Source organism: Centruroides vittatus, unplaced genomic scaffold (genome assembly GCF_030686945.1).
Source record: "Centruroides vittatus isolate TY-2023 unplaced genomic scaffold, ASM3068694v2 contig_460, whole genome shotgun sequence".
Taxonomy (NCBI): domain Eukaryota; kingdom Metazoa; phylum Arthropoda; class Arachnida; order Scorpiones; family Buthidae; genus Centruroides; species Centruroides vittatus.
The window spans coordinates 676,101-698,961 of record NW_027122256.1 but is presented as its reverse complement, the minus strand read 5'-3'; the positions used below and the strand labels follow the sequence as shown (position 1 = coordinate 698,961).

The 22,861-nt window shown below is 25.9% G+C and overlaps 1 protein-coding gene across 1 annotated transcript in view; it reads left to right on the top strand.

Annotated features, from left to right (window-relative positions):
• LOC136977522 (uncharacterized) overlaps nt 1–22,861 on the top strand; it is a 158,298-nt gene that overhangs the window by 29,707 nt on the left and 105,730 nt on the right. Inside the window, exons 4-5 of the mRNA XM_067273017.1 lie at nt 13,661–13,841; nt 13,910–14,054. Coding sequence (XP_067129118.1) covers nt 13,661–13,841; nt 13,910–14,054 — 326 coding nt within the window. The remainder of the gene's footprint in view (nt 1–13,660; nt 13,842–13,909; nt 14,055–22,861) is intronic.

The following is a 22,861-nucleotide window of genomic DNA, read 5'->3' as shown; positions in this document are numbered from 1 at the left end:
ACTCGGTACTAGTTAGTAACTAACTAACCAGTAAATTGGATGTACTGTACTGTGTTACCAGATTCTCATTGTTTTCGACGAATTACATTCATTGCTTGTTCTCAAGAACTTGATTCTGGGTAATTCATTTAATTCTTGAAAATATTCGATTCTGTCCTGGTCAATTCGAACAAAAACTAATATTAACAAAGACCTCGTGTCTACATATTCCTTTTCACCAGACTTCCATTTCTCTGATAAGATTCGAAATCGTTCACGGAATACAATTTGTCATGCTCTGACCGATATACCTGGAGGCGATTTTACTTATTTGTCTACAAGTGGGATCTTATTTTCCTTTTTATCCAGGTAAAGTTACATTCCTCGCACCCACAACCTCTTCCGTTTCCGCGTTGGACAGTTTCCGGTTAATAGTTAAATTTATTATAGAAAGTCACTCAATTCTGAAGAATTTTTTTCCGTTTAGGCAGCTTCCGTGTTATTCAGGTTCCGCTTTAGACAGGTTTTTACAGTATATAATTTTAACAGAACAAAATAATTCAGTAAATAAATAACTAGTGTTTTATTAAATATCTTTAAGCTATTAGACCAAAATTTGAATATGTATATAAATAAATATTCACATTTTTGGTTTTATAGCTTAAAGATATTTTTTAGAACTAGTTATTTATTTACCGAACTATTTTCTTTCTATTGAATTTTTAAATTATAAAATTTTAATGAAATGGATGAATCATAAATATCTTATCTACTTATGAAAATTATAATAATTATTTAAAATGATAATAAGTTTTGTTGTTTATTTTCTTTTACAAATCTCTAAAACGAAAAAAAAATTCTTATAATTTAAGGTAATGACAGGAATATTACAGAAGTTTTATAGAATAGAGCGATCACTGACGACAAATACAAACAATACTAAAGGACATTTCTGTCAGGTTTGATGCACAAGCAATAAACGTATTCATAATGAAGTAGAAAAAGAAATAATTATTTAATTATTATTATTACTGCTTCATTTGTTGAAGGTGCTAAATTTTATAATAGATCTTTGTATTGCAGCTACGCAAAATAAAGACCAACAAGAGTAGAAATCATAAAAAATTAAGACAAGAGAACTCATTTTAATACGCCATATTGTGTATCAATTTAAAAAGAATATAAAATAATATTGTAATGTAAGAAATATGCGAAACTATATTCAAAATATATAAAAATAGTTTTTTTTATGTGTTTAAACGTAAACTGAGGATTGCTTAGCTGTTGTTCGCATGAATACTTTATTCTAGAATTAATTTGCGTGAAAGCGAATTCCTTTTCAAGCGTAAGAGTAACACACATTTATTAAATATTAATTTTTGAGGTAAACTATATCCATTGAGTTTGCCTTAAAAGAGAGACAGAGCAAAATTCTTTATAGAATTATTCTTGAAATGAGAAAAATGCCATTCACAGAAAATAAATTAATTAAAAATATCGAAATAAGAGAAAATATTTTGTAAAGTTTAGTTGTATAGTTGTGTCAAAAATATCCAGAATAAAAGAAAAGTTTAATAAAGCCATATTTTCTAATATTTATCTGTTAATTCCCTATCATATTTTATCCTAATTAATTTCTCTAGTAGTCAGTCCATCTATCATTTTTAACAAATACTATTTGCTGAATAATTGAAGTCATTCAATGATATCATCAAGAGCAATGGTGGCAAACCAATGGCACGTAACCCATTATACGATTTCGGTTTATCACCAGATCATCCTTTCTTCAATCAGCTTTTTTACATTTATTCTAATTAAAGCATATTCATTTCATTTAATTAATTATTTATTTTCTTAATAATGCTATACTTTATATATATATATATTCTTTCAGTTATTCTAATGAATAAGTTAGATTTACATATTTTTATTTGGATTCAAATTTAATAAGAATTTGTATCAATTAAAAATTTAATAAGAATGTGTATCAATTTCATTGCACGTTAATCAAAATAATCTTCCAAAATTCTATATTTCCTAGACATAAAATTAGAATAAGTTGAATATTATTTAATTATTTGTTTGTCTTAATCTCAAATATGATGTTTTAAGCACGTTTCAGTGTGTTATTTGTGTATTTAATCGATAACATTACAATAAGTAAATCTATAACAGGCCTACTAAAATTCATAGAAAGTGCATTTTGCATATTAACAATTAAAAAATGAATTATATGCATTTGGCTCAAACCAAAACAAATAAAGTAATAAGTTTTGTTTTACAAACAAATTAAAATAATGAAGTTGGATTTTGAACAAGTTGCTTCTCATAATTTCGTTTAATAATATTTTATTTATTAACTTTGACAGTACTTTTTAGTTATGAATCAAATTTCAACTTACTTTATAGAGCAAAAAGAGCAGACTTGATTTATATATATTATATAATTTAATAGAAAGATATTCGTGATTCCTGCACAGATAATTTATTCTAAAAATAAGTATAGATAGCACAATAAGTAGAAAATTCTATAAATAAATGAAACTTGTAGAAAGATTAAGATAAAAATTGTCAAGAAAAATGAATTTTTCATGTAGAAAAAGCATAAAAAATATTTAAAAACTTTATTTCTTGTATATATATATATATACACTAATTTAGTTATAGGGAAAAGATGGAAAGTACAGTACATACATTATTTTCGTTTATTACTTGACATTCGGTTTAAAAATTCATTGAAAATATTTGGTATCATCTTAAGACATATTTATTTATTTGAACTTTTTAAATTTCTGTTTATTTTAATAAGAGAAATTGATTTAAAATACAAATGAAATTAAAATATGTTGAATACTTCTTAAATGAAAATAAATTGTGTAATGTGGTACTATTACTTTTATTGCCTTCTCTACTAGATTATATTTATTGCGCTAAACAAATAACTAAAATAGAATAAGCAGAAGTTTTGTCTGTTTTATTTCAATCTATTCTTAAAATAAGTAGAATTGTTTATCTGATTCGAAGGATTGTAAATAAACTTATATAAATATAAAAATAAATAAATAATAATAAAATAATTTTTATACTAGTGAGATATTGAAATTATTAAAAATCTCGAGACAAAATGATTAATTATTAAATGTTTATTTTATTTAATTAATTATTTAATTTTTTGTGATTAAAAATATCAGAATAAATATGCAGATAAATATATTTAATTTTTCATTTGCATTTATACTTTTAATACTTATAATTTTACATTAAAAGTTCCAAATTATATATACAGTTAAACCTCTAAACGACGGCCACTGACGGAAACGTAAAAAATGGTCGCTGTTTGGAGGTTATTTTATATGTATTTTTGCTCAAGGAAAGTTTCTGGAGAAATAAAATGGCCGCTGTTTAGAGATGGTTTTTATTAGAAGCGCTACTGCATTATGTTCTTCCTACGCTTTACAAAGTACGAAAAATTATCTTCATAATTATATTGAAGTGATATTTTTCTATATTGTATTATATAATACAAACCAGCCAACAATTTAATTGTTAAAATCGATATTTTTATCCAATCAAAGGCTTTGTTTTATTTACGCAAGACGTTAAAGAAAATTATTAATTTCTCATATACATTCGAAATTGTAATTTTAGTTGCTATTATATTAAATCTAATAGATCATTTAGTAAATAAACATTATTAAATTCCATCTTAAATTATTATTTATATGTGATTTAATAATTAAGAATATATAAAACGTTTGTTTATATCATAGATTTCTTTATTTTCGTGCCTTAAAATAATACAATATTATTAATGTAAATTGTTAATGTAAACAATTAGAAGTAATTTATCAATATTTCATCAAAATAGTAAAATCCTTTTAAATAGAATTTATTACTTAATAAATTACTAATTAAATTAAATTATAACTTTTTAAGAACACACTAAAATGAAATTTCTTGTAAACAGATTTAATCTGTTGTAAATTTGTCGAATTATTTTGAACTTTAAATTTTTGTATTGCATTTATAATATTTAATAATAAAAACAGAAGAATTACAATTAGTTTAGACATTGTTATATTTAAAAATTGTTGTTATAAAATAAATTTACAATTGAAAGAGGCAGCGAGAAAGAGATATTTAAAGTAGATGTAGAAGTAAAGTATTGTTTATAAGAGATTTCATAAAGTGTATATGTATATCTAATACGATTGGGTTGGCATGCAGGCGTTGTAAGATATCAGTTATTGGGTGTTTGGGAATGGCAATATTAGATTTCTTCTGCTTGCATTAGTTTTTCTAACAAATAGCCCTCCTACTCAATATTTCATCTCATTCAAATAAGAAGAAAGTTCGGAAATAGTTAAAGAAGTCGAAATTCTTTTCAAGAACTAAAAAGTTTACGTAATAAATTTTTTCATTGTAATATAAGCGTATTTATCGCTTAAAAGAACTTTAATAAGAGATTTTTCTATGGGAGGAGTTCAGTCGAGTTACAAAAATTTTGTAATAAAGACTTTCTTGTAAATGACTGGAATTAATTACGAATTTCTTTTTAATATCACACAAGTTTGTAATTGTTTTTCTTTAGAAGAAAGATACTAACAACTTAAAAGGAAAATTGAAAACTTTTTTTATTTGTGAAGTTGCAAAGAATGAACAGAAAATCATCGATTACTACACCCACTGAAGTTAGTGGGTGTTATTCAATGGGTGGTACTATTTATAGGTATTTGCTTTTTTTATATTTACCAGAATGAAAATCTCTGCTCATTCCCGATAGTAGGTAGTACCTAGACGGTAGTATCACGCCTACACTATTCATATTAACAGAATATTTACTGTTACTGCAATAAGGTTAATGTTACAACTCACACGCATTCCCACACAAACAAACTATAAATATACCGAAAAACATACAAATAGAAAAATTAAATACATTTTGTTTTAGATAATGGACAATACTTTCCTATATTTCTAAATAGAGTATTTTTTTTTCCTTTTATAAATTTTTACAAATTGGTTTTAATCTTTCTATACGTATTTCATAAATAATGGAAATAGTTTAGTATCTTCGTTAAATTTTCTCTTTCACTAGTTGTCATAGCAACAAATAGAGAACTTCCGGCGAAGTTTCGGGTGGCGATGGCTTCGGTAGTCTACCTGTTATTCTTGTAATACTAAGAAATCGTTGTTATGGTAACCAATATAGATGTTAGACGTCATAGAAGAGAAAGTATGATGTAATACCCATGGATTAAAGACGTCATGGATAATACGCGAATCTACAAGAATTAACCTGTATAAGTTTTCAACTTTATAATTTAAAAAAGAGAAGGAAAGATAGGAAAGGTTCGAGATATTTAACACTACTAACATTAATCTCTTCTAGATAAAACTAGTGTAAATATTTCAGTACAGGTGAGATAAGGGTAATGAAATCTTGTGCTGATTTCTAAATAAGGATTTTCTTTGTGTAAGGACAACTAATTCTAACTTTTACAACACAACAAATGTATAATTACTAAATAAAGTTTGGAAGAGCTTAGGACAGCGTTTTTCTAATGTGTGATGCTATGAGATTCCTGAGGACGTTGAGTTAAATTTAGATTAGCTTTTACTTCTTCCAAACTAAATAAAATCTCGAAAATCAAAAATTTATACTGAAGTCTTTCAAACATTACATTTTAAAATAAGAAATTAATAATTGCTAATAAAACATATAATAGTATTAGATAAATATTTTATTAACATTTATTTGTTTTAAACAATTTCTTAATTTTTGAAGAATTAAAAGGTCTAAGAGAATAATATTTCACGTTATAGATATTCAATTGTTGTTGTTGTTTTAAAATTTTATTTAAAAATAAAAATTAAGAAATTTATTGATTTCATATTCTATTAATATATAAATGTCGTTCTATTATACACTAATAAATCAATCATACGTATTATATGATAAATTTACTTATAATATTTAAATGATTTATACAATATTTTTATTTTGTCAAAATGCTAAGTTTAAAATTTCATAATTGGTAAATCAGTTTTTATTTTTAAAAATAAATGCTTAAAATTTACAATAGGTTAATAGAAGAAAACACCAGACTTCTTCATTTCCTTTTTCCTACGTCCTTTAAAATAATATTTTATTATTTTAAAAATAATTATTAACAATAAAATAACTATTTATTGTAGTGTAAATTTGTGACTTAATTGGGATGTAATTTAAAAAATTGCAGACCTATAAATTTCCCTGTCGTCCATCCGTCCTTAATCTCCAGAACGGAGTTAGATACATGAAAAACTACACCAGATGTGGAGGGTTAGGTGCAGGAGGCTCTTATTAACTACATAAGAACTTCAGATATATACTGGAAGTCACGTTAGTTCAATTCAAAAATTTCGCTCTGAAAGGAGTTAGATAATGACCAGCAGGACTCTGTTGCTAGCAGGAAAAGTATGATTTACAGGGGCAAGACACTACTAATTTGAGGTGGAGAGCATATATTTTAAATTAAATACATTAAAAATATGATTAAAAATAGCAGCCAGGTATTGTGACGATGTCACAATAAATAATTGCTCGTTATGATTACAATTTGATACTTTAAAAAAAGAAACTAGAAAATTTTTATTTCAATAGATTATTTGAAGAAAACAAACAGTTTTACCTGACTATTGTATTTCTTGAACTAAAATATCTCTTGGATAGAAAAGTTGGAAAGTATAATCTGAAATCGAATCGGTAATCTCAATATCACATAGATTCTTGCAACTTAACTTTAAAATTATAAAAGTTTACAGGTAGTTTCAGAAGTGTTAAAATTAGTTTGTGTAATATTAAAATTAACATGTGACAACTTAATGAAAATTTTCTAATAAAATCGTGACTCTACGAATATTTATAATTATATAAGAATATAAATATTTGAGAGTAAACTAATTTTTTACAAAGCTATTTTATATTAAATTATAACATAAATAATGCATTTTTGTTCATTAAACATTTAAATAATTAATTGAAAAAACTTTTATAATTGAAAGAATTCATTTTCGTAATATTAAAGTAACATTTAATCAAAGTGAGTAGACTATACAATGTATTACAATATATTATAGTGTAGCTTTTAAGTACTGCATGTTAAATATTTTTAATATTTAATAAAATTTGTTATAATTTATAAACATAATAATTTATATTGAAAGATTATGATAATAACTACTTTACAGAGACTAACAATAGTAAGTTGGATGTTTACGTCAAACTTATTGCAACTATCGGTTTTGTCAACACATGACGTAGTCAATTCTAAGTAATATTTGTTTTATCTTTTAATTTAGTGCTATAAATTCTCTCACTTTCATAATCCTTTCATTATTCCATGTTAAAACTTTAAAGAACTTATACATATTTTATCCTTCATTTAGGAAAAACTAAACAAAAAATTTTTTGATTAAATTTAAGACTTTTCTTAATTGTACGTAATTTATATAATTAATAAATTCTCGTTAAAAGTAAATAAATTATCGAAAAAACATACATATTTTAGTTGTTTAGCATATATAAATATTTAAATTTTAAGGTAAGATATAGAATAATTTATAGAAATTAATTTTACTTTAATTTTAGGCGATAACCCAGAAGGAATAATCGTGGAAAATTTGTATTTTCTAATGAAATTAACGTTAATGAAATAAACTAGGAAAATTTGTAATGATCGGCATGGAAAATTACTTTTAATGTTATTCACATGCTAAATCACTGACGTCAAAGCGGATTAAATTCAGTTTTAATAAACAAGTACTGTAAATTCGGACAAAATATTTCTTTAATTATATTCTTTAAACAAATTTAACAAACATAAAAAAAAAGAAAAAATTAATATCAAGTTATATCGTTACGTACAGACATATTTACAAAAGGAAGAAACCGAGCGTGTTGTCGAAACGTATTTTAATATATTTCAACTTCATGAATCGTTAGCTGGACAACATACAAGAATACAGCCCTTTGATTTCATACTTTATTTACATTTCCACGTTTTAATTCATAATAGCAATGACTAAAATAGCTACAGTTTCTATTAGAAAGATGTTAACGGCGTTACCTCGCCTGTGATATAATTATTACTTATTGACATTTTCTGATATCTTCAGATGATTTGAAAGAATAACAAATGCAAATTCACTATTTCTAATGAATTATGTATACGATATTAGTGCTAAAGTAAAAATGTAAGAAAAAGAAAGTGAGATTTTCAGAGGGGAGGAAAAAAAGATGATGATACATAAACATATGTTACCTGATTGACAATCCCCTGAAAGGACGTTGGCATATTAAAAAAAATAAAATGTCGAGCTGCAAATTTTTCATATATCTTACTAATGTATAATGTAAGTCTGTACAGGATTTGAATAATACTATAAGTTAAAAAATGTCTTAGAATGCAAAATTTAAATATTTTTCTTCAGAAAATTACTTTTGTAAATTTTTATTTTCACTTTCAGTTATGTTTTTATATATATATTTTTTTATATGGTGGATTATAAAAATTTCCTTAATTATTCCAGTGCTGAAAAGTAATTTTAAAAATCTTACTTATAATAAAAAAAGGACTTTCCTGAATGGTTAAATTTTATTATTATTATATTTCGTAAATTTTAAGTATATTTAATTTATAAAAATAAAAAATTATTATTAAAACGTTAAGGCATCGCTGGTTTAAAGACGATAGTTTATTTTTAATCTCTAAAACAAAAATATAAAAAGTAATTTACGTAAAATAAATATTGATACGGCAATTAATATCAATTTATCTTTAAATAGGTTTTTGTAGGCGTATTGTTTTTCATTCATTCATTTTTAGTAGGCGTAATTCTGTACTATTTTCATTCATACAAAAATATTTTATTTCATTTTTTTTATAAGTCGTAAACAGGAAAAAAATATAATATTAAATTTGATTTTGAATATTTTATATAAATTACATTTTTGTTTTATTTTTCAATAACTTTATTCCAAAAAAATAAATTTGTGAAAAATTGTAATCGTTGGTTACAATTTTTGAATTTTGTTTATTTCAAAAACAAAGTTAAATAAATAGCATTTATTAAAAATCAAATAAAATTTTTTTTCTAAATTTTAATAAGTATATATTTATTTTTTATTATTTAAAAATAAATTTAAATTAAATCGATACAAAAATACTTCGCACATACCTCTTCCTGTCACATAACATCGTAGGACATAACTTACGTCTTCATACGTCATATACGTCTACATACATCTACTGTTTGTACATTTTACAATATTAATTCGATTCTAAGCATCATTAATTTTGAAAGAATAAAACATTTTAAACTGCTCTTTTTTTATAAAATAAGAGGTTATATTTAAAAATTTTTTTAGTTAAAAAAAAATAAAATATTTTTAAAGCGTTTAAAATTCATTAAAAATTATTTAAGAAATTAAAATAAATACAAAGTACTTAAATAGAAAATGCCTTCTAAAGTGTGTTTTAAGCATCATCTTTCTCATATTTTTTTGACAGTTTGTAATATTATCTAATAGATATTATGCATTAAAATTTCCTATAAAATCAAGTTTAATGTATCCATTTACCATTTTTTTAACTGTCGAAAGGATGTTTTTTAATGGAAATATATGTACAGAATTAATAAATATCGATTTACTATACATAATAGCTCAAGAATTAGTTAACTAAGATTATCGAAGAACTTAATTAATCAAATTTTAAAGAATTTGATATACGGTATTTACTGTATATACAGTTTTATAACAGGTATACACAGTACAATTTTATCAAATTCAGTTTTATTGGTTTAAAACTACGTAACAATACATTTTTATATCAAAAATTTATTTAAAATGTTTTATGACATTGTTATATTCGTTTTTATTAATAGTAAAAATGTTGTATTTAAAATCTTAATTGATATTTTGGGCCACAAACTGTGTATAGAAACATTCTTGTGTACGAATTAGAAACTTAAGGAATAGTCAATAAAAATATAACACTAATAAAATTAAAATGCTTTAATTTCGTAAAACCAATTAGAATATCCGTTTATTCTGTCAAATTTGAAAAATTACAATTTTTAGTCAAGTTGATAAATGAATTTCAGTAAAAGAACTCGTTTATCATACAATTTATCATCCATCAATTTTCTTAAATTTATAATTTATGCATGATGTAGTCGGTAGATAAAATATATTTTATCTCTAATTGCACATAAGAAAATCTTAAATCAAAAATTTTAAAACTTTATCTATCTACTTAACTGACTTCTAAATATAAATGTCACGATGGATATAAATGAAAAAATGACATTTACTGCTTTCTAATTGAAATCTAAAAATGGGAAATTTTCAGTTCTTTTAGTTACACATAACTGTAAATTTTGTTTATAAAAAAAAATATTTAAGAATAGTTTTAAGATATTATGATTAATCTATGTGTATTATGTAATACATATATGTTAAGCTAAAAGTTAAATGTTAATGATACAGTAAAATTTTTTTAAGACGACCACCCTAAAACTTAGGAAAACTGGCCGTCTCAAGGGGTAGTCTTATCAAACGGGTGACGAAAATATAATGGATACAGAGGACTATACTCTGTCCAACAGTAATACCTAATATTACATGTAGTAAAAACTAAAAGGAACATGACCGGCGTTATTTACATTTAATAAATAAAAATATAAATACGACTTTTTCACACAGGTAAACACCTTGCTTTAGTCCTTCTATTTTCTATTTATTAAAGGTAAATAACGCTGGCCATGCTCCTTTTATTTTTTACTTAAATGTAATATTATGATAGTGGCAAAGAACACCAGAGGACGCTCTACCTGTTTTTATATTTTTACATTTTTTTTTTTTTTTTTTTTTTTTTGCGGAGGCAATAGCCTAAAAAGGAAGGTCGTCTCCGTAACTTTGTGAATTTTAAGGATTGCTGATGGTGTAACGGCGAAAAAGAAGGACTAAAGCAAGGTGTTTACCTGTGTGAAAAAGTCGTATTTATATTTTTATTTATTAAATCATATGTAGTATTTTAATATAACATTACATAGGCCATACTGCTAAAAATGCTGTGTTGATTAACACTATATTGCAAGATAATTTATTTATTAATACGTCACATGTAATTCTGTATACTGTAACCTACAAGATAATGTAATGTATACAGTCTTAAATGGTCATTTGCTTTCTCTGTTTTAACTTTTTTGATAAGGAGAGGTTTTCAATATTGGTTTTTTTATTTGGTCAAACAGATCCCTCTTTCAGGCCAAATGGATTTCAAAAACCGCCCAATTTATCGCCATTAATTACATTTCTATCTATCCCAGCAGAATATTAACAGTAAAGTATGTGTAGTCTGCACGTTAGGACCGAGTAAGACAAAATGGAGACATTAGCGAGATTGAGGCAGAAGTTTTCGGACGTTCGGCGCCGCTTTCCTGTAAGCCTATGAGTTTGACAATGATGTTTGAAAAGTCAGTGGAATCATGTTCGACATTCTAAACGCCATTGTCAAACTTCTAGGCTTACAGGAAAGCGGCGCCGAACGTCCGACGTACACATTTTCGCGTTTAAAACTTCGGCCTCAACCTCGCTATTGAAGTTGGATAAAAAGATCACGACAATTGTTTGCATCTAATTCAACAGTGCATCTTGTACAATATTGCATATTGAACATGTACTGTACATGCTCATGGTTTCGATTTTATCATCTCATCCGGGATGATAAAACTGGTGTCTCATGGAAGATATTTTGCACGAAGGGATTATGAGTCCAGGTGGTTATTAGTAAAGTAAAGAAGTAGGTGGTTAAAGACATTTAAAAACAATGATCCTATGGAATATAAAAATTCTGCTTTAAGAAAACCTCAAAATCTAAACAAGTGGTTGGCTTATGGGGATTGTCATCTCTGGAGAGGTTTTACTATATATATATATATATAATATTTATTGATTCTCTTAAAATAATATAAACTAGTGATTTATATTTTATATTTATTAAGAATGAAAAAAAATCATAGTATTAATTAAAACAAAATAAATAATATTTATAAAAAATTTTATATATATATATATATATATAAATTACAAAAATACAGTAGAGCATCGGTTATCCGACCCCCGATTAACCGACTTATCGGTTAACCGACCGCGTTCTAGTCGATCAAATTCAAATGTCCGCTAGTGATGTGGCGCTACAATATTTGGTTATGTCTTGGCTACTTTAATATTATTTTTGTTAAATTTTTGCATGTTTTAGCTGGCAGCACTGGCTCGACCATGAAAGGGAGGCTAGTATTTAAACCAGGCCTAATACACTGTACTAATAATGTATTTTTTCATACTTTTCGGTCATCCGACCAACCCCAGTCCCCAATTAAGTCGGATAATCGATGCTCTGCTGTATTTTAATGTGTTTAAAAATATAACTTTATAATTTGCCAAGTTTTATATAAAATTGTCGTAATTTCGTGAAGTTGAAGAATTTTTTTATATTAAATGAAAATTATTTTAAATATTATTCAGAAAATCTAAATTATTTTATTAAATCATATGTTTATTTTTTTGTTAATTTAAGTATTGTATTTAATAATAATACTAGAGTTTAGAAAATATTGTTATTCCTTACACTTGGCAACAAACTTCTATACTAAATTCACTCAAATAGAAAAGAAGTGCATTTTGATCAAGATGTTGCTTATTAAGTACTGATGATGTAAGCTGCTATAGTCGATTAATGACATTTGTTATGTAGTAATAATATAACTTACGCTCTCATCGAACTCTTCGATTTGTTAACAAATATAAAATTTGGCAATCAATAATTTAATACGAAGAGAAAGTAATTATTTCAAGCCTTGGTGATGAGTCAGTGATGGGAAGATTCTTAAGTTGGATTGAGAGCCAATTCGAAGTAATTGAGACGATAATGATATAGATAATTGATCATAATTTAATAAAAATCCTAAGGAGCAAGATAATTTAATATATTTAATAGAAATTATATATAATATTTTCTATTTAATTTTACTTATTAGTTTTACATTGGAAATTAAAATATAATTCGATTCAGAGGAATAATCTATTGCTTTTAGCTCTTAATATTGTTTAACACAGTCTAGATCAAATAGACACACATACATACGGGCTTATCACACCAGTGAACGAAATTAATTTACAAAATCTTTATTATTTAACACGTTATTAATAAAACTCTACAAAAAATTTTTAACGTGTATATAATATAAAACATTCAAAATGCATTTCGGACTCAATACGTCCCTCTTCAGTTGGTATTCATACATCAACTGAAGGAGGGACGTATTAATCTCGTTCACTGGTGTGATAAGCCCGTATGTATGTGTCTATTTGATCTAGGTAAATTAATATTATTTTTTAGAAGAGTGTTAAAAGTTTTTGATTTATTCGAATAATTTCTATGCTCACTTGCGATACTTTATAAGCTTGTTATTTTATTTTCATTATTACAAACATTTATACTTTAAAGAATGGAACGATTTAGTGCATTTATAGTGTTTAGAAAGTTGGTTTAAACTAATGAATACTTTTATTGTATGATTGAACTCTCTTTAAGTATATAAAAGCAACTGAATAAATATCTGATTTTTACAGGGTAATGTTAAGAACTGTCAGCTATAGATTGCATGGTCTAGTTCCAGCTTCCTATATTTGTGCAGATCGCTATGATAGAGAGGCAGTTGTTAGGTCTTTAGCTGATGAAGCTACGTTGAAACCTCGATTGGTTTTAGGACAGCTACCTTCTACACCGGACGAATTGCTCAAATTAGATCAGGTTAGTCTTAAATAACAAATAAAAAAATAAAAAAATATGCATTTTAAAATATTTATTATTTTATTTAGGTATTTATCAAGTCCGAACTTAAAGTAGGTGTTGTCTATGTCAAAGAAAATCAATCCACTGAAGAGCAGATTTTAGATAATACAAATCACAGTCCATTGTTTGAAGAATTTCTTTCAGTTTTAGGAGACAGAGTTCGTCTTAAAGGTAAGTAAAATATCTAATTTTTTTTTATAATTTATGTTTAGGTTAAAGTAATTTCTTGAATTTTTTATGATAATTTTAAATTATTATTGGAATAATAACGTATAAAATTGATATTAATGCTTCTGTGTGGAAGAATATGGTAACAAAGTCGTCAGTCTAATTAAAGCCTAATCAAATTTCACAAAATGAAAAAATTTCATTTTGGTACTTCTCGTATAACGAAAGGTAATTTTAATATTTTACCATAAAAATTAACGAACGTATTAATCACCAAGAAATTAATACGATCAAAATTAAAGGTGTAATTTTTTATTATTAATAAATATATGCAAATATTTTAAAAGATTTATTATTTGTGTATAAATTAAACTACTAATTATTACGATCTTCTCGAAGCGTGAATCATTAAAAATATATTTATGATATAAAATTAGGATAGAAACTTCGAAACTGTAATAAATTAAATTAATTTTTCTACAATTTGAACTTTTTCTTATATTTTAATTGCAATCATTTCAATTCATATAACATTCGTGTTAATGGATTAATAAAATTTTAATATTGTAATATAATTGTAATTTAAAATATTTAAATTTTCTTCTTGTTTTTATTTGTGTAAACCGTTCTATTTAAAGTTTTTAATACATTTTAAATAGAATTTTATTATTTTGAACTATGTTTTAGTTGTTTAAAGTAGATATTGAAATTCGCATTCATTGTAACATCAGGCTTTAGTTCTTATTGAAAATCATAGTGGAAACTGATTTACATAGATCTATAGGAATTTTTGTTTTTTTAAATTTAGATAATGCCTAACGGCAAGCAAGAATTTTCCCTTTTTAGTTTTCGCTTTTACAATCAATAAACACATAAAACATATTTTCACTTTTCAAATACTTCTGTAGTATTATCATCGAAACTTCAAATTCTAACATTACTAAAACTTTTTTTTTCATTCATATATTTCAAACAATTTTATATCGATTTTTTATTTAAATCTGTGAAATATAAAATTATTTATTTTGTATGAATTTTAACGTATTTCTGACTAAAGGTTCAAAGGAATATACACGCTATTATATGTTTTGTATTTCTGCAAGTAAACTGTGATATTTCTCAAACTAGAAAATATATATATATTTTATAAATTGCTAAACAGAAGTGCCCAACAAAATCAATAAAGTTATTTTCACTTTAAAAAGAGAGGATAAAAAGAAATTTTCCGGATTTGTTGTTGTGTTCGATCTTTAAAAAACTGGAAATTTTGAAAAAAATAAATAAAAAATAAATAAAACATTTTTATGAGAAAATATTATTTATATTCACAGAGTTTTTATAAATCAAAATGTTTAATTTTAACTTTGAGATATTTGATTTATTCAGTTTTAAATGTATAAAATATGCCATTTTTTAATATATTGATTATGATTTATAGTTTTGAAATTTTGTTATATATATATATATGTATGGATGTATTTATATATTTAACAACTGTTAAAATGTGTTTTACTAAATACGAGCTTTTTCTATTGAAAGATTAGAATCTCCTTTCGATTTAGCTTCTATTAGAGATCTTGATGATCTCACAACGGAAAGAGTCTCTATCTATCTATCTCTATCTCTATCTTTCTATCTTTGAGAGATAGAAAGGTAGAGATAGAGACAATCTTTCTTTATCTCTATCCTTCCATCCCTCTCTATCGTTCTCTCTAAAAATATATTATAAGAAAATATTTTCGGAACTAAAATACATTCTTCAAATATTCAAGATATATTTAGGTGGACCAAAAGCCAAAATTATTAAAACTAGTTTGGAACAGCTACATTTTATTATTTGCATGCCAATTGTGACGTTTTTCTTCATGTGTTTATGAAATGACTGAATAATGATTTGCACTTATTCCAAATTTTTATTAAAATTTTTAAGATAATGTTTAATATATATATATACATACACATACAGTATATATGTATTTCGATAAACTGACTTTTGGGTAATTCTGTTTTTTAATAAATTTTGTGTGTAAATTTTTAATATTTTTGTTATAAAACTTTTACGGTTGTTTGTGTAGTTATCAAATATTAACTACTATCGAATTTTGTAAAAGAAAAAAAAATATAAGTATATATAAAAATACTATATTTTATCCATTATTTATTTGATGATAAATGTATTTAAATAAGCAAATTTGTCAATGATTTTGACTCGATACGTAGCAATTGTTTTATTAGTTTCAGAGAATTCAGCGAGCTACCAATTTATTGGTAACAGTTTCCAGATTGGTTTTCAAACGACTTTTCTCAATTCTTGGAAATTGGTTTCTGAAGCATTCAACTGAATTACTTATCCAACAATGTAATCCAAAAGAAGTTAAAAAGACACATTGAAAAGCGATAATCTTTCGATTCTCTAAATTGAAACATTGTTGTTCCTTTAGTTAAATTTAAGTGATTATCTTCTAAAACTATTAATCAAATCGAATGTTTTCAATCTTTAATTATTCACGTATATTTGATGAAAGTTGAAATCTTGGCATTATTTCTTAAATATAAGTTATAATTTTAGCATATTTATTAATCTTACACTCAAAATATTATTTTCTTTATATAATATAATAGAAAAAACGGTTTAATAAATATAACAGAATTCTATTCATTGTTTTCCTTTTATTTAATGGAAACTGTCAAATTTTCAAAAGTATTAAGTTTTATGTCGAATTTTTCTTGTTAATGAAGACTTGCATTATTTAGATTTGTAAACAAAAAATTATAATAATTTGTTATATAGTATTTTATATAAATATAAAAGTTCAATATAAAGTTGAAAGTATGTTTTGAATATAGCACGTTAATTTCATGATGAGAAATTTAAATTATTTAACATTGAATTGAGTTTGGTTTTATATTATCTTTATAGTTTTGTAGCTTAACGTTTCTTAGTTTTAAACTTTAACTGAATAGGTTTGTATACAGCAACTTAAAAATAATTTTGCCAAATTAAATATTATCTCATTAAAAATAAAATATCAAATTTAGTAAAAATTTGATATTTGGGAACATCATATAGGCCTACAGTAGAACTCTTTTATTGTAATCACTTCGTCTATACTGATAACATCAAGTGGTGCAAGTAAATAATAGAACAATTAATAGAAATTTTGATTTTATTGACTTTGACATTAAAAAGACACGTTAAAATACTTATAAAATAGCTGTGTAATTTGAAGATTTATTCGTTAATTATTATTTGTCTTCTGTTATTTTTAACAACTATTCTGTAATTGAGGTCAGAAATGCCAGCAATTTAAACTATTACAGAGCTAGCAAATCAAAATGAAAAACGATTTAAGGCGTTAGTTAATATTAATAACAGAGACTGATAACATCAGCACCTTATCCGCCGTGTTTTAAAGTTGATACAGTAAAAAGAGAGCGTAAACATTCCTATTTACCCAAAGATAATGAGAGCAAATAACAAAACTTTGATTACAATAAATGGAGTTTTTATAGTGTTTATTTTTTAACTGATATGCTTTGGTATTTTCTAATTCTGACAATATTAACGATTAATAACAATATCCATGATCACAATACGCGGACCATCAGTAGCCAGATGGATAAAAACACTGAACTCGGGGGATTCGTGGCTGACCAACGGGCTAGCCGAAGGGAGTTTTTTTTTTTTAGATTTTCTTTACCTGTCTATCACCTACATAAAGGATAGTCTTCCATAGAAAAGTCTTCCCGGGAGACACCCTCTTAGGTGGACTGCCCTGGTGTTGCATTGCCTTATCCCTTATCACAACAACAAACGAAGTCTATTGTAATTTTAAATTTCTTCTATTTTATGGATGGGTTTCTTACTTCCTGCACAACAACAAGAATCTTATAGGATAAAAGGAGTTAAAATAATATCCATATAATTTTTTTTTTCGTAAGTTCGGTGATAATTTTGATGTTATTCACATTGTTATGGGATTTTCAGTTGGTGATGCCATATTCCTGTCAGCACGTCTTTATGAGTCGACAAAAGTACTCTAGGGGAATGTTCCTTCGATTATCAGAAACAACATTAATGATTTACCTAAATTTATTCTAAACGGTAAACTAACTTCAAAAATCGCTTTATTATGGCAAACTCTTCCTTTAATTTGTTAATCACACGAAAGATAAATGAAAACATTGGTTATTTTAATCAGTTAAACATTAATCTAACGTCTCGTAAACTGCTTAGAAAGAATCTCGTATACAGGAAGTGCTAGATAATTATGATATACTGTATAAGAAGAATGTATATTTTATGTAATACTTGGAGTTTAAATACTCTAAATAGTTCACATTCTTTTTGTGAAAACATCTTTAATTTGAAATATATTGTTATAAACATATATTTTACATATAATTAGGAGACGATTAGATTAAAAACTCTTATGTTTTTAGTGTTTACATAAAAATTTTTCGTTTAAAGGGCAAGAATATTTTGAATCAGAAATGTTTTCAGGATGTTTTCTTCAAAAAAGAATAAAAAAAAGTATCGAATCATTTTTTAATATCTAGTTTATCCATAAAAATTCACATATCCCGTCACACTACTTAAATCAAACTGTCAAAAGATATTGATTTTTGCGGAACAACTTTCGCAAATATGGATTTTTTCAAAGATATTTTTTTTATATATTTCTTTTTTTTTGTAAAGAAGATTATTTTCGACATTTATTTTGATTCTAAGGTTATTAAAACTTTAACACTGTTAATCCGGATCTCAACTTTCTTATTTATTAGTCTCGGATTTCAGTTGTTTTGTTTCAACATATTCTAATAATAATATCAAATTATCCAATATTCTAATAATAATAGAATATTAAAGTAAATATACTTGAATCGGATTTAAATATTGTTATATAATAGTAAATATTCAATGCTGTAAATTTATTTCGAGATTAGAAATAATAAACTTTGTAATATTCGATTTTATGCATAAATTATAATATAAAAAGGATTATAAATATTAAGTTTTTTTTTATATTTCTTGTTAATTATTATTTTAAAAGTATAATAAAGTTATTAAATATTAACTATTTTGCATTGGTTTTGAAATTTTAATTAACGAAGCATTCATATCTCTATAATTGTTTCTCTAGTATTTACATACTGCATTTATAATTGTATCCTTCAACTTAAGTTATGTAATGGAAGCGCTCAATAGATCTGCTTTTCGATTTTATAAGCATATAATACTTTAAAAAATTCATAAATACTGTGAAATTATAGTTTATAAAAATATAACTAACAAATTTAGTTTTACACTATGGAAAATTTAATTTTAACATATTTTTATATCCTTAGGTTGTGTCTAAAAACTCTGACCGTTCTTAATCAGTCACATTTCTTCCGTAATGGTGAGATAAAGAGATTAAAAATGATCAATCTCATTTCAGCTATAGCATAATACAAATTACACTAGAACTTCACACACACAACCGTTGTTTTCTGCACATGTATGTGCAGAAAGCATGAAAGAGGCATAATAACATAAAGGACACATTGAGAATTATTATTTTTAATAGTGACAATATTTTATAGAGAGTATAGAATTCTATAAAGGATTTTACAATTTATATTTATGAAAGATATTGTCGTGAAAATGTAAATAAATCAGACAATGCGATTAGCAGTGGTTTGTGTCTTCTAGCTACTATCATCTATCGACTTGACAGTTTTTGTCTTCAGGTATTCATCATCAATTTTAGTCAGTATATCGTTTTCGCTGTAGCTAAGAAGAATGATTACATGCTATACCATATCATCATTTAAAAAACAAATATGTGACTTAAGATTGGTTGAATCATAACATAAAATTTATATTTTGTAGTAACTTGAAATATCATTTCATCAAGAGTAAGCAGTGAAATGTTACATTTAATTAAAAAATAAATTTAGCTAAGATGTTTCATGTTAGGCTGAAAAACTATCATCTTTCAGATTTGTACTCACAGTTTTGTTTTACTAATATATCAGAATAGCTCGTAATTAATTGAAATTAACCGAACGTTTGTTACATTTGTAATAATTGAACTGGATATTAATAGAAATTTCACTACAAGTTGAAAGATTCAGGGTTTCAATTTTTAGAATTTTAATGAACATTAGTTATACTTCATTAACGAACGACGTAATGACAGATTTTTCTATTAAAACGAAGATTATTATGTTTAATAGAAGACTTAAGTATTAAACTTAACGTTACTAGTTCAAACCTTTTACTACTATGTTTTGCCAGTCTCTTCTTTTCAGAGTCTACTGAAGATAGAAATAAGAGAGGGATGAAAGTAAAGGCAAAAAATATACAAGAGAACAGAAAAAAACCAGTGATGTTGACAATTTATTTTCTATTGTAGCTGAATAAATGAATTAGTTTTTTTAAAATATAATTTCAATAAAATAAATATGTGATATTGTCGGCTAGATAGCCAAGGCAGTAAAGGTTCAATTCAGGGTCTCCAGAGAGGCAGATGTCTGGGAACCGTGAATTGAATCTGCGTGGAAAATCCCAGAAACATTTCATGAGAAGTCCGTCCCGGATATGCCGAACCTCATTTGTCGTCATCAGTTCTCTCAATTTGGACATGTCGAAATGAAGATAGACCTTATTTTCCACATGAAAAAAAGAGAGAGAAAATAAAAGGAAAAGTGAAATCTTTAATTAAATTAAAACTTTTAGTATAGTAATGTTTAAAACAGGATGTTTCAACAATATAATGGATACAAAAATTTTATCGAAAAGGTGAATGAAGATAGAATATATAGATGGAATATATATTTCTACGTCTTCGTCGCAAGTTCATCTTTGTTAATGACATCAATGGTTTATTGATCAAATTCATAATACAAATAGGGAAGAGAGACTCGCGTAATAACGAATTTAGAAGATAAGGATCACGTCGATTGTATTCCCTGAATCCATACTAATGTTCACTACAACATATATTATACAGTGTATCGATAGTAATTAAACGAATTGCATTTTTTTTTCAAATTTTTGTGTGTTACAGTAAATTATAGGGTTCCATTTTGTGGAAAACTAGTGATTTAGGTTACAGTCCAGCAATTCTTAAATCAGAAATGTTGAAACTTTTTGATTGGCTGGCCAAACCGCGCCTAAGTAAAGTTAAGCGAATCACAAATATATTCGAAGCATATAAAAATATTTTTCCTAAAAACATGTTTCATCGGATAAACTATTTGTACATCACTATCTGCAAAGGTGAAATATTCCTTTAACTTGAAACAGCCAAAAGAATGTTAAATATATTGGGAAATTTTAGAATTCATAAAATTTAAATGATACATTGAGATGTTTTTGAATTTTCACTGGTGTGTTAATCTCTGTCATGATTCTTTTCCCCATAGTCTTTCCAATTCGAACGATACTAAATTTCTTTATTTTGGCTAAGTAATTTTCGAAAAATCGTTGTTTTTCGACTTGGTGTCACCGATTAAGTTTAACTCAGTTTAGGTATTCTAGCTTTTGACCACGTAGTCAATATATTTGAGAACGTTAGATTCGTCTTTTATGGATAACTTATCAGCCATTTAGGTTTTGGTAATAGGATCTTCAGTATTTGACCTATTTTATTTGAGTTTTCATACTTTTTGTTGCTACTTTTATTTTTCGTACTCTCTGCGATTTGTAAAAAACTATATTAATGTCGAACGAGTTAAATAAATTACGAACAAGATTGTCATAAGGTACAGAGTGAGTCAGAAAGCAGTCTACACATTTGATTTCATCGTGTGTTGACACTATTTAATTTACCGGGAACCGATAAGTGACATTTGCAAGCCAAGTGTTGAAAATGATATTGAAATTACATTTCGCCAGTCTCACAATCTCTTCGTTTTTTGTGAGCAATTACTCAAGCTGAAATTGTAACTTTCTGCTCGTTCCTCTGGAACAAAAGTTCAAATAATCTGTCTCATGGCAAACATACGAATTTACTAAACAGAAACTCAGATTTTACAATGTTATACGTTGATTTCACAGAATATATAACTTAATTTCGAACGAAGAGCACTTTACGAGAGAGGAACGTTATCAAAAACTTACTTCAGAAAGTAAAATTAAGTCGTGGAAAAAATTTTGTAGGCTACTGTTGTTGTAGGAAATCAGATTCCCATTGTATAAATTTGTAAAAGATAATCTCAACGAGAATCATCTAAAGTTATTTTTAAAGACAGAAACAACTTTAGTATTTTCTTGACCGTCCCACCAGTGGCTAAGCTGTGCTGTTCCCTGGACACTGGGAGTTCGGTCGTGGGTTCGCACCTCGCCAGGACGGGCTGGCCACGTGGAGTTTTCCGGGTGTTTTCCACGTCTGTAACGCCTGAATACGGGCTATTTACCCCTAAAAAGACCTCCCGGAAGGCAGATCGCCGAAGATTGCGTTACCGTAATGTAACCAAACAAACAATTTTCTTGATCTCACAACAGACGGAAAAAGTCATCATATCACTACACACTGGCATTTCACAACCCTCTTTCACGGACAATAATTCCAAATTCGATATTTATGAAATTACTGTTCGGTAATTTAAAAAATGGCAAGCAGTATGAATGTTCATTTGTTGAAATTGTTAAACATGTACTAATTGGGTATATTACTTTTAATTTATTTTTAAAAATTATGTCTTTCTCCTAACACCTTTTCCACTATTTGAATGGAATAAATTTATAAACTTCTCAAGCCTAACAACTTCGATCAGCCTAAATAAAGGCTGGTAAATTCACTCTCTGTATTGAAAATTAC